Genomic DNA, 13516 nt, shown 5'->3' on the forward strand with positions numbered 1-13516 from the left:
CCTTTATGCATTGCAGAAATGGAGATGAAGAGAATATTTATCCTTCCTTCAAGGATAAAAACAGTCATCTAAACAGTTATCCTATGTTAACATGTTAAGCGCTGGGATAAAGGTAAGCGCCAGGTACTACAGTAATTCAGTAGAGGGAAATCTACTAGATTTAGCTGGAAGAGGCAGTCATGCAAGGCTTCTTGGTGGTGCCTTCACTGAATCTTCAAATACTGTTAGGAATTGTTCAGTTGAAATAGGTAAAGACACTACAGACAGAGAGAGAATAAAAAGACTAAAGATCAAAAACTATATAAAGTACGCAGGCTTATACAATTGTGGTGTGACATGTCCTGCAGAGGTACTCAGGACATAAATGACACTGCAAATTATGCTAGGGACTCTCAAATTGTATACTCCCTGTAGGTGAAGGGCTGTTACTGAATGATATCAAGCAAGAGAATTACATGGTAAGAAGTGTTTTTATTTATGTATTTGTGTATGTACATATTTATTTACTTATAATTTTTTCTAGTTTATCGAGGTGTAATTGACAAATAAAAATTGTATATATTTAAGATGTACAACTTGATGACTTGATATACATATGCATCGTGAAATAATCACCACAATTATGCTAATTAGCATATCCATAACCTCACATAGTTACCATATATTTTGAAGGTAAAATCAGCTAGACTAGGTGATTGATTAAACCTAAGAGTGGGATAAATGGAGAAAAGAAAAACTCTTATGAATGTTGATGCCATTAATTTAAATAGGGAATAATGGAGAAAGCAGAACATGGGGCCTTGGGATGTAGGGGAAAGTGAGAAAAGATAGGCTCTTGCTTAAGGAGCTATCTGCTCTCTTAGGCAGGGCCAATGCCATTTAATTCAGCTTTCTTCTGGTACGATAATCCATTCTAAACCAAGGGAATTGATACTGGGCCAGCAGAACTTTGAAATTTGATACTCAAAGGCTAGCATCCTTCTGAGGACTGTTTTGACAAATACAACTTGGGGTTCAAACAGAAGCTAAAGCAAAGAAGCCAGAATTTTATCAAAGGCTAAATTCAGTTGGCGAAAAGACAAAAATAAAAGTTTGCTCACTTTGTGGAAAGCAGGAACTCTGTTAAACATTGCTGTACCATTTGGTAAATTACTCATCCAACATTTCCTTGCTGTTGAATCTGGATAGTCTATCACAGGTTTGGCTTCCAACTTCAGCAATACAGGTAATAAGAGCAAAAATTATTTACTTTAACACATCAACAATGTATCAATAATATTACTTAAGTAATAGAGATAAAAGAAAACTGAGGAATACAATCAGAGAACCTAGTAGAAAAGAATGAACTCAGACCACAGATAAAGGAGTGTCTGATTTTTTTTTAACATCTTTATTGGAGTATAATTGCTTTACAATGTTGTGTTAGTTTCTGCTGTATAACAAAGTGAATCAGCTATATGCATACGTATATCCCCATATCCCCTCCCTCTTGCATCTCCCTCCCACCCTCCTTATCCCACCCCTCTAGGTGGTCGCAAAGCACCAAGCTGATCTCCCTGTGCTATGCAGCTGCTTCCCACTAGCTATCTATTTTACATCTGGTAGTGTATATATGTCAATGTTACTCTCTCACTTCGTCCCAGTTTACCCTTCCCCCTACCCATGTCCTCAAGCCCATTCTCTACGTCTGTGTCTTTATTCCTGTCCTGCCCCTAGGTTCATCAGAACCTTTTTTTTTTTTAGATTCCATATATATGTTAGCATACGGTATTTGTTTTTCTCTTTCTGACTTACTTCACTCTGTATGACAGAGTCTAGGTCCATCCACCTCACTACAAATAAGCAACTGACAAAGGATTAATCTCCAAACTATACAGGCAGCTCACGCAGCTCAATATCAAAAAAACAAACAACCCAATCCAAAAATGGGCAGAAGACCTAAATAGACATTTCTCCAAAGAAGATATACAGATTGCCAACAAACACATGAAAAGGAGTGTCTGATTTTTGAATCTGCAAGGCTGAGGGCCAGGTCTTGCAAACAGAGAAATGTTTATCTAATATGTAGCCAGTCCCAAGAAAAAAATCATGTCTTCTACTTCTTAGTTAAATGTAGCTTTGACATACAGACTAATACTAGAGAAAATCCAGCATTCAATTTTATGCAATCAGTATCACAGGTTATAGGGACAAATACCACCTCTAACAGTCAGCAGGACGTCGCCACGTGCTATAATTTCAAACACAACTGTCTGAAAAGTTTAATGGCCTCAAACCATAGTATCCTCCATTTGGGCAGATTTGGCTTATGGAATGATACCACCACTCTTCTTGTCCCATTTTTATAATTCTGAGCCATGCCTCACTCTATACACTAGTAAGTTAGTTAGTTACCAAGTCCTATACTTTATACTTTCTCTCACAAATCACAAAGGTGAAACGTCTCACCTTTCATTGTATGGTAGGCAGAATAATGGCTCACCAAAGATGTTCACATCCTAATCCCTGATATCTGTTGCATGGCAAAGGGGAATTTGCAGATATAATTAAATTAAAATGCAGAGGGAATTCCCTGGCAGTCCAGTGGTTAGGACTCCATACTTCCACTGCAGGGGGCACTGGTTCAATCCCTGGTCGGGGAAGATCCCTCATGCTTCATGGGTGCGGGCAAAAAAAAAAGTATGCACGCACACACACACACACACACACACACACACAGCTGAATTACTTTGCTGTACACCTGAAACATTGTAAATCGACTATACTTCAATTTTTTTTAAAAAAAAAAACCAAGTTGAAAGGGTTAGTGAATGCAGTTTGGGACAGGTTGTGGTATATCTAGCTTGATAAACAGGTTTGGAGAGACACCTACAGACACAGCATTTAGGATTCAAATGCAGGACAGGGGATGAAACCATTCCCAGAGAAAGTACAGAGTGAGAAGAGAAGAAATTTGAAAAACCCAGAGTCTGTAAGTATCTAGAAAGGGGTTAGAGGAAGAAGAATCAGAGGAAGAGACAGAAACTGAGCTGTCAGAGTACAGGAAAACCTGGAAAGAAAAGTAGATCCACAGCCAAGAAGAGAGAGTTCCAAGAAGAAAGAGGGGTGACCCTTCTTGGTCATACCTTGTAATGAAATAGATGTTTGGTCAGATCCTACATGCCTGAATCCTGCCACAGTATATTCACTAAGGACATATACACATCAAAGTGGAAACATCAGTGAAATGTACATTCTTAATACTAATTAGGCCAAAAAAGTAACCTAGTCTATTTCCCATCTTCATCTATGCTCAATTATCTAATGTAGCCCACCAAAGAAAGCGGTTATAAAATGTTTATCAGAGAAAAGTTGCAAACACTGTAAATAACAGAAAATGCTTAACACTCTCTATATATCACCTCTATATATCATTTCTCTATAAAATTGAACACTATAGGGTCCAACTGATTTCCAATCTTTTCTTTCCACAGGTAAATTAAACTTCTGACAAAGCACATCTCTACTCCCTTGCTCCCACAGTGTGAGAAAAGTGTCCTATTTATGTACAAAGCATCTCCCTCATCTTTTTAAATTTTCTTATTCTGCTCAGGCCCAGGAGGAAGAATACCTGGTTAGAAACTGTGCCATTTATCTCCTTAGCAACTGCAGCAACAGCTGCAGAGCAGCACCTAGAATACCTTTCATGAAAACTGATGGAACTCCCTCATCACTTTCTGGGCTGTGGGAAAACCGGCACTCTTATAATACATTGCTTTTTAAAAAAAGTTTTATTGGAGTATAGTTGATTTACAATGTTGTGTTAGTTTCAGGTGTACAACAAAGTGAATCAGTTATACATATACATATATCCACTCTTTTTTAGATTCTTTTCCCACATAGGTCATTACAGAGTATTGAGTAGAGTTCCCTGTGCTGTACAGTAGGTCCTTGTTAGTTGTCTATTTTATATAATAGTAGTGTGTATATGTCAATCCCAATCTCCCAATTTATTCCTCTCCCCTTTCCCCCCTGGTAAGCATAAGATTGTTTCCTACATATGTATAATACATTACTTTTGGGAATGCAAAATGATTCAATGCCTATAGAGGGGAATTTAGCAGCAGCTACCAAAATTACAAAGGTTTTGCTTGTTGATTCAGGATTCTTATTTCAGGGAATTTATCCTGTTGGTATGCCTACACAAGCAAGAAATGCCATATGTATAAGGTTATTCTTTGAAGCATTATTCATCATAACCAAATACTGAGAACAATTAGTATTCATCACTAGGTGTGGTACAACCACACGATCGAATATTATGCAGGTTAAAAAGTGAGGAAGATTTCTCTGTATTGATATTAAATGATTCCCATTACTTATTAAATAACAAAAATAATCATTTTAAGCCGTACAGATGCTACCTTTTGTGTAAGAAGTGGTGGAAATTAGAATACATATTTGTATTTGAGTGTATTTGCATAAAGGAACACTGAACACATTCATAAAACAGATGTATCTATCTAGAGGGTCTGCAGGGTGCAGTAGGAAAGGAATAGATAGGGACAGGCTGATAGTGAGACTTCTTAATGTTGCCTTTCTGTATAATTTTGCTCTATGGAACATATTAATGAATAACCTATTCAGAAGGACATAATTTAAATGAAAAGTTGCACTATTAGAGTATAGTACATGATGGTAAGCTTCCAAATTTATTTAATGCAGCTAACATAGCCTTAATACCAGCACATCATAAAGGTAGTCTAAAAAATGCAGAACTTATTATATGGAAAATACATATATAATATTCATGTATAACATATATAAATATATATTTTATGCACATATATCAGTATATGCACACACATATATATGTATATATACACATGTATGTGCGTGTGTGTATATATGTGCACATATGCATATGTAAATATATTGCATATATAATGTCTATGTATATATATAAATATTAGTATCATAGTGAAAGTAAACCATTGGAGTTATTTGCACTTCACTCAAGAAAGGGGCAAGAATGTGCATTGTCATCATTGCTATTTAATATTTTTAATATTATATTTAAAGTATTAGCCAATGTGGCAAAAAGGAAAAAGAAATTACAGGTATAAAAATTTAGAAGGAGAAAGCAAAAGTATCACTATCTGCGGTTGATATATTGTATAACTGAAAACCCCGTAAGACTTTACTGTAAACTATAAACAATAAGAGAATCATTTTTTAAAAATGCAGAACTATCTGACTTTTTAAAACAGTTGCAAAAATTATAAACAAAATGTTAAAAATCAAAGCTATCAGTGCATCAAAGAATATATCACGACCAAAGGTTTGTTTCTAGAATGCAAAAACTAGTCAATGTGTCTAAATGCTTTACTTACTAGGACATTAAAATATCCCAACACTGGCCCCATACCTGCAAAATTATAGATAAATCAGCTGATTTCCCAATAAAAGAAGATCCTTCAATAAATTTACAACCTAAGGGTCAAATCCCACAATTTCCCAAGATAAATTGGTAATCTCAGAACCCAACAAACATCACAGTATGGACCCTTCTTGCTGTTACTAGCCACGAACGAAAGTATAAATTAATGATATTTCAGGGAAGGGAGCAGGCAGAGAAAATTATTTCATGGGTGTTCAGCTTTTACGAGAAATGATGTTGTGCAAATATGCTGATCCTACCCTGTTCCCTCTAAGATTTCTTTCCACGTGGCAATAGCAACGCACAGAACACATGAGGCAGTGTGGATTCACAATAACTGGTTTATTTATGGCAGCTATGATCACACCAGCTAGATAAATATCAGATAAATATCATACTCAAAGACACTCTTGAGTATGCAAGCTCAATATGTGGGCACAAAAATAGAAACAATTTTGAATCCTCCTTCTTATTTGTATCTTCATGTATTTCACTGACCAAGAAATCTTAAATCCACTAATTTATAACATTTCCTTTCTATCAATATAACATACAGAATACTTTAAAGCCTTTACAAACTCTCTAATTCAACAGAATCTCAAATTCTAAAACTAAATTCTAAATTGTTATTCTGAAGAGTATCACTCCTACTTGTTGTATATGTCCTTCTATATCTCCTTACAAAGTGAAGCTCGCCTTTGCAGTCCACCACATCTTTCTCTCTCCAAGTTGAAACTAATACTTTTTATATATTAATTAGTCATAGAGTCCATGTCTCCACCGCTTGTATTAACTTCTTCGCTGACAAAAAAGTTGAGTGTAGGAGTTGCATAAGCTGGATTCATCAATATATAGCATTTTAATAGACAATATTAGACATTCTTGTATGCCTTACAAGCATCTTTTAGCATGCGTCACATTACTTGTACATTTTTAGTATCATTATGGATTTATCATTTTTTTAATGGACTCAACTGTTCCAATTGGCCGCAACTCTTGCTAGTTTTCTTTTTTTGATGCTCAATTTTCACTCTTTGCCCAGTGAGAGGCTTCTTCAGGCAAGCCTGTTTTTTAATACTCAGTATGTCACTCTGCCTGATAAGAGCCTTCCTCAGGTCTCTTTGTCCTTTGTACCCCCAGTCAGCATTCTCACTTTCTGTAAATGGCAAGATGTTCCAGGCTCATCTTGCTTTCTCCTGCCCCAAGATTTGGTGCCAGCTACCCTCCAAGGAGCCCTGGTTCCTTTTAGTGGAGAATAGTTTAAGGAGCCAAAATCTGGGCGCTAGGGTACAGCACAACTTTTTCCACAACGCTACTACTGGTAATGGGTAAGGCGATTTTAGAGACCATTTAGGCTATTGCAGTGACAGAGCAAGAGACTTCCAGGGCAAAAGCACGTATTTCCAATTTATCTCTAGCTTTTCCAAATCTCTTTTCACCAATCATGATTGGCATACCATGCTATATATTGTCATACCCAGCTCAATGCGTTCAGATTTCATTGTTGACGAATCTTTAGAAGCTTCCGTTTCCTTATTCTTCTTTTTGGCTCTTCATCCGTGGATCCTGGAATTTCCTCCAAATTGTAAAGGTCCAAATCCTCTTCTCTACAAGAATAATCTATACTATTTTTACTTGAAAAGGAAAATAAATGCCAATCTTTCTCCAAGTAATGTTGTCAGACTTAGCAAATACAAATACATGCAATATTTAGCACATAACTTTTACTAAAACAAAACCTGTTGTTTATCTGAAATTCAAATTTAACTGAACATCCTGTATTTTACCTGGAAATCCTACCTCCAAGGGAAGAGTAGGGAATCTAAAAGCACAGATCATCTAACATCACAGAGTCCCCTAACACTCTTTAATACATATGAATTGAAAGGAAAATACGAAAACTACTGGCTTTCAAGGCTCTTTTAAAAATGTTCTTCATTTTCATTTTCATGGGCCAAAATGCAGATTTGTATCACTTTATTTAAGTACTTAATTTTGAAAATAGGTTTTTTCCACATCACAACTGTTTTATTAATGCTATTCTATTCTAATTATTGTCCCCCAATAAAATTTTGAGTAGGGAATGTTAACGTTTCAGTGGCTTTTAGATATATAGAGATTTGATCCATTACCAGAGTGTTTCATTATCTTAAAATTCCTCAAAGCAACCTAAAATGCCAGAAAACACAATGACATTCATATCAAGAATCAATAGAAGAAAGTTTTTACTATTACATCTTTTAAACTCCCCAAGCAGTAAGTTCACGTGGATTCATTTCTATAGGTTCTTATATATTTTCGTAACATTGATGTCTGAAAATGCACAAATTGGATTACAGTATATTCTAGTTATTTTACATATTCACCTTACATTAAGTACTCCCTAAAAATCATTTAAACAACAATTGGAGCATTTTTATGTATTGCAAAAGGTTTTGTTCCTTATTAAAATAAACACAGAAGACTCCGAAAATTATTGCCATAGAAAAATTTTGTGCAAATGTCCTAATCTTTGCATGGATTTAAATATACCATGCTTGTTCTCCCAATTTTGCCATCTGTGGTAATTGCACAACCACCACAGGTTGAAATGTAGTCACAAAACATGGTTTAAAAATTTACCAAATAAAATTTCCCCCTCCCAATTTTTACCATTTTAATTAGGAGCATCAGATTAGAATCCCAGGGTAGGGGGGAAAGAAAAAAAAAATTTATATATATATACATATATATGCATATATACATATGTATATATATATATACACACACACACACACATACATGTGCACTTAAAAATATATACAAATATATGTATATGTATATACATATATATGTATATGTATAGATACACAAAAATACACATTTTATGGTACAAAGACCAAAAGATCAAGTTGCAGAAATTTCTCATTTTTAAACATTACAAAAACCAAAGAAAATAAATGAACTGAGCATAAAATCAAGAACTTAGAATGCAAACAAAAATAACAACAAATCCTCAAGAAAGTAGAAGGAATGGGAGAAGAATGAAAGAAGTTGATAGTACATAAGTAATAGAACTGATAAATAAAATCAGGAGCAGATTCTTTGAATGGACCAAAAAGAGAAAAACAACAGCAAAAACTAACCTCCAGCAAACCCATTTAAGGAATGAATAGCCAAATCTAATAAATAGTACCCCTCAAAAAAAGATAGGGAATAATGTTAAGCACCCCAATGTTCACAGTAGCATTATTTACAATTGCCAAGGAATGGAAACAACCTAAATTTCCATCGACAGATTAATAAAGAAGATGTGGATATATACACAATGGAATATTAGCCATAAAAAGAATGAAATTTTGTCATTTGTAGCAATATGGATAGATTTGGAGGGTATTATGATAAGTGAAACAAGTCAAAGACAAATACTGTATGATATCAGTTACACCGCAGAATCTAAAAAATAAAACAAAATAGTGAATAAAACAAAAAAGAAGCAGACTTACAGATATAGGGAGCAAACTAGTGGTTACCAGTGGGGAGAGGGAAGGGGGGAGGGGCAATATAGGGGTGGGGGGGAGAAAAGGGTTATTATGGGATTATATGAAATTATGTGTGTGAAACTTTTGAAAATTGTAAAGCACTGTAGAATTTAAAGACTCTTTCATTCAATTAAAAAAAAAAACCCAAAAAAACAGAAAACAAGAGCATTTTCATCAAAATAATGACAATAGTTATATCTGAGTGAAAAGTTCACAAGGGAATTTTGTTTTTCCTTAGTGCCTTTCACACACTATAAAAATTTTTAAAACAAAACCATATTAGTTTTATAAACAGGAAAAATGTTATTAAACTAATTGGAGCATTAAAAGTAAATCTATATGTTATTTTTAATTTTTATATATACTACACACATATCAAAAACTTTAAATAATATGTATATACTTAGCTTAACATTATTATTATCTCATTAATGTTAAAATATACAAATTAAAAAAAAATAATTTGTTTATAGATAAAAATGATGGTTTTCTGAATAATGAGATTATGCATAAAACATATTTTCTTCTTTTTGCTTCTCTGCTGTTTCTAACCTTCAGTTTTTTACTTTAGAAATAAGAAAAAAGAGTTGATTTTAATAATAGCAACATACGTGTGTGTGTGTGTGTATATATATATGTATATATACACACAACACAACTAAAAATGGTTGAAAATATATGCAACTAAATATTGGAAGATACTTTCTCCAGGTGGTTGGATTAGCATTTTATGTGTACATGTGTGTGTCGCTGAATTTTCCAAATTTAAATGAATGTAATTTTTTAAGGCAGATTCTCAAAATATATAGTCAGTCTGATCTCATTTTAGAAATAAAAGTCGCATGTTTCTGCATGCATGTACGTGTGCGTTTGGGTGTGTATGTCTGTCTTCACAACAGCAGACTGGCAAAATTGAGCTCAGGATTGTTTCTAGGTGACGGCCTTTTGTGTGATTTTTATTCTCTTATTTGTACTTTTTTCCTGTATTTTCCACCTTTTGGAAAATCAAGTAAAGAACATTTTAAAGCAAACTGTAAACTTAATTTTCAAAATGATTCTATTTTGATCAGAAAATTATTGAATACAACGATGAGAACTCGTATATGTAGTTATAGTCAGAGCTGGAAGTAAATAGGTAAAATGTTAGCTGTTTCGTCATATCTTATTCCTTTTTGCTTGTCTGTTTGTACATAATATCTAATCAAGAACACGCTCTTGTTCCCTTTCTAATCAGAAAAGGATGTCAGGAAATGAATTTGTTAATATTCAGCGAGGTCCCTGATTGGGGGCAGAGCCTCTACTTTCCCTTGTGTGACAGGATTTTTTACATTTAAAACACATCTTTCGCCATAAGAAATTCATCGAATGACACCAAGCACAGTCCCAGTCTCCCATTCTGCGCCTGACGGTACGTCTTGCAGAGTGAGAGAAGCCAGGTGAGAACTTCCTGGTATGGCTACGCCTTCTGTTCCACCTAGTTCTAGAATTTCTCACAGGAGGGGCTGCTGCAGCGTCAGCTCTTGCTCCTGCGAGAGGAACTGTAGGCGGGGATGAATTAGAGAACTGAGAGACATTAAGGGGTAGCAGTTGACGAGCCTGGACCCTGGCACCCAAGAACGGAGGGCAAGAAAAATTAGCTACCCCCTCGTCGTTCCCCCATTGAGAAATCATTTTGTCCTTCTTCGCCTCTCCCCCTACGGCAGCCATCTCAGGAAGAGCAGCGGTCTCTTGGTCTGATCCCTTCCCCGCCTCCCCCCTCAGCCAGCAATTTGCTGTGCCATGAGAATACGTCTGCACCCCTGACGTCTGTGCCTCCTTTTCCTTCTCCTTCCCCTCTCCCCGAGTTCCGACCTGCTGCCGAGACCGAGTGCTTAACACCCTAATAAGCTCACTCCTGAGTAAGTTTCGCTCTTCCTCTATTTCATGAAGGATTGTGAGACTTTGTTGAAGTTGGGACTGGGCTTTCTCCTTTTCCCTCTCTTGCATCCCCCTGAGCCTACTCACCATCCCCCTCAAGGCATTCGTGAGAAGCTTCTGCTCCTCGAGCTGATCCTGGAGCTTTTTTACCTTTTCTGCATCCTCCGACTTTTGCCTCTTAGCAAACCGCACTGCTAGGGCCAGGGAGCTCCAGGCACAAGCCTCCTTGAGGCGTCCCGATATAGCTGAGTTAGTCACAATGTCTCTCAACTTCTTCTCCATATCCCCCCAAGACTTGCTCTTGCGCAACGAGTAGAAGTAGGAACTGACTTCATTTTGAAGTATTTGCTCATTTAAGAAATCTACAACCTCCCTCTGATAGAAGCCACAGGCTGGGTCATTAAAATTTACAGCCATTCTAAGTAAAGCACTCTCTGACGTATCTTACCTCAGAAAGCACACGGTAACAGGATGTGACCTCTGACCTTGACCTTTCCACTCAACAGTCATCCTGTCTTTACCGGAAGTAGAACGCCCCCTTGTGCTGTGAGGGTTACCAACTGTCAGTAGAGTCAGCTACTTAAGAGCTAGGTTAGCGTAAAGCCTGAGGAAGTCAGTGGAGTTCACCATTAAGAAGTGGATATAGAGATTGTAGGGCTGCCCTGGTGGCGCAGTGGTTGAGAGTCTGCCTGCCAATGCAGGGAAGACAGGTTCGATCCCTGGTCTGGGAAGATCCCACATGCCGGGGAGCAACTAAGCCCGTGTGCCACAGCTACTACTGAGCGTCTGGAGCCCGTGTTCTGCAACGAGAAGCAGTGATAGTGAGAGGCCCGCGCACCGCGATGAAGAGTGGCCCCCGCTCTCCGCAACGGGAGAAAGCCCTCGCACAGAAACGAAGACCCACAACACAGCCAAAAAAAAAAAAAAAAGTAACAATCTGTTTACCTCAGGCTGCTCAGTCTCCCAGTGAATACAGACGCATACTAAGTATTTGGTAAGTATGTTGTGTTACATCATGCTGCAACCAGTTTTCAAAATATTTGAGAGCAGGCATAGCCTTTTACCATTGGTACCTATTACACACAGCAGAAACACAGTAACTATTTTTTTTTTTTTTTTGGTTTTTGTTGCTGCGTGCGGGCTTTCTTTATGTTTTATTTATTTATTTTAACATCTTTATGGGAGTCTAATTGCTTTACAATGGTGTGTTAGTTTCTGCTTTATAACAAAGTGAATCAGTTATACATATACATATATCCCCATAGCTCTTCCCTCTTGCGTCTCCCTCCCTCCCACAGTAACTTTTTTTTTTTCACAGTAACTGTTTTTGATTGATGTATATCATAATTTACGTAAACTTGCTCACACTGTACAAATCCCCGTTTTACCAATTAGGATTTCATTCATGTAGTATAAAATTTGAACTTTATAACTTATAATAATAAAAAAACCTTTTATTAGCTATTTTTTTTTTAGAGCCAGGCATTGTGTTGCGTGGTAAGGAGATACAAACATCAATAAGACATAATCCCCAAACTGTAGAGGCCGATTTTCTAGCGTCATTTTGAGCACTCGAGTTCAGATAAGCCCGTGGAAAATAAAATTCAGAACTCAGAAAACAGCTGCTCAGCTGTCTTATTAAGGCCTCTAACATGCTCTTGTTCACCCAGCGTGAACAGCGTAATAGCATCAATGTAATGGATCTATATGATGTTCTTATGGGATATCCATATTATCCAGAACTTTTCAAAAACTATGTATGACTATGCATGTTGATGTACTATGATTAAATATATAAAGGTACATTGTTTCCATTGGAGGGGAACATAGACAGTTTGTAATTGAGAGGGAAAAGAATGCATTCTCCAAAATCATACCATGTAAACGAGGTATTATTGATCTGCTCTAGAAAAATACCACATGCCACATGGCAGCTAGGATTGGAACTATTACTTGGTCACCTGTGGTTGTTTACTGCCATTATCAAGGATCTATCCAGTCTTGAGAAGGAGTTGAAACAGGTGAGCTGGAGATGTCTAATTGTGCCAGACCAGGAAATTACCAAGGTCTAGCGGGGTCATGTCAAAGAATACATAAGGCCAATTAAAGGGGCTCTGACTAGCTAAAGATGGAAAAATGTCTGAAAATGATTAAAACATATCAGGTTTTTTAAAGTGTGCTTAGAGCAATATTTAAAAAGTAAAAACTTCATTGGTCAGCAATGTATGTTACTACAATATCAACCCATTATTCTGAACATTAGTGAAGTTTTAAAAATCTATCGCTTAGCCTATCTTTCTTGTGTAAACTGTATTTTAGAGTAATCAAATAGTCAAAGGGGGAAATTCCCCCTTATACGAGAATTCCAGCTAATAAATACAGAAGGAATAAGATTAGAAAATCACCAATTTGCAACCTCGAATGAAATAATAGATTCAGGCTATTACCCAACATATGCCAGAACCAGTAGGTGAAAGTTGGATGAGGGAAGTTTATACTGGGGAGACCAGATTGACACCATCTAAACACACTGATCAAACTCCACATCATTAAAAATGAGAAATGCAGATGTTATGTACCTCATAATATTATGTAATAAGAAGCACACAACAGCACCTGTGTTGTGCCACAGAAAATTGAAATTGATTTGAAATTGAAT

The 13516-nt window shown here is 36.4% G+C and overlaps 1 protein-coding gene across 1 annotated transcript; it reads right to left on the reverse strand.

Annotated features, from left to right (window-relative positions):
* Positions 1 to 10206: 10206 nt before the first annotated feature.
* LOC133081885 (testis-expressed protein 13A-like) lies at positions 10207 to 11274 on the reverse strand. The gene has a single exon (XM_061178209.1). It carries the CDS (start codon positions 11272 to 11274, stop codon positions 10207 to 10209), a length of 1068 nt encoding a protein of 355 aa, XP_061034192.1.
* Positions 11275 to 13516: the final 2242 nt, after the last annotated feature.

The sequence above is a fragment of the Eubalaena glacialis genome, chromosome X (genome assembly GCF_028564815.1).
Source record: "Eubalaena glacialis isolate mEubGla1 chromosome X, mEubGla1.1.hap2.+ XY, whole genome shotgun sequence".
Classification (NCBI taxonomy): domain Eukaryota; kingdom Metazoa; phylum Chordata; class Mammalia; order Artiodactyla; family Balaenidae; genus Eubalaena; species Eubalaena glacialis.

Excerpts from the sequence above, each read along its gene's own strand:
- LOC133081885 (XM_061178209.1), bottom strand. The coding sequence starts at position 11,274 with ATGGCTGTAAATTTTAATGACCCAGCCTGTGGCTTCTATCAGAGGGAG.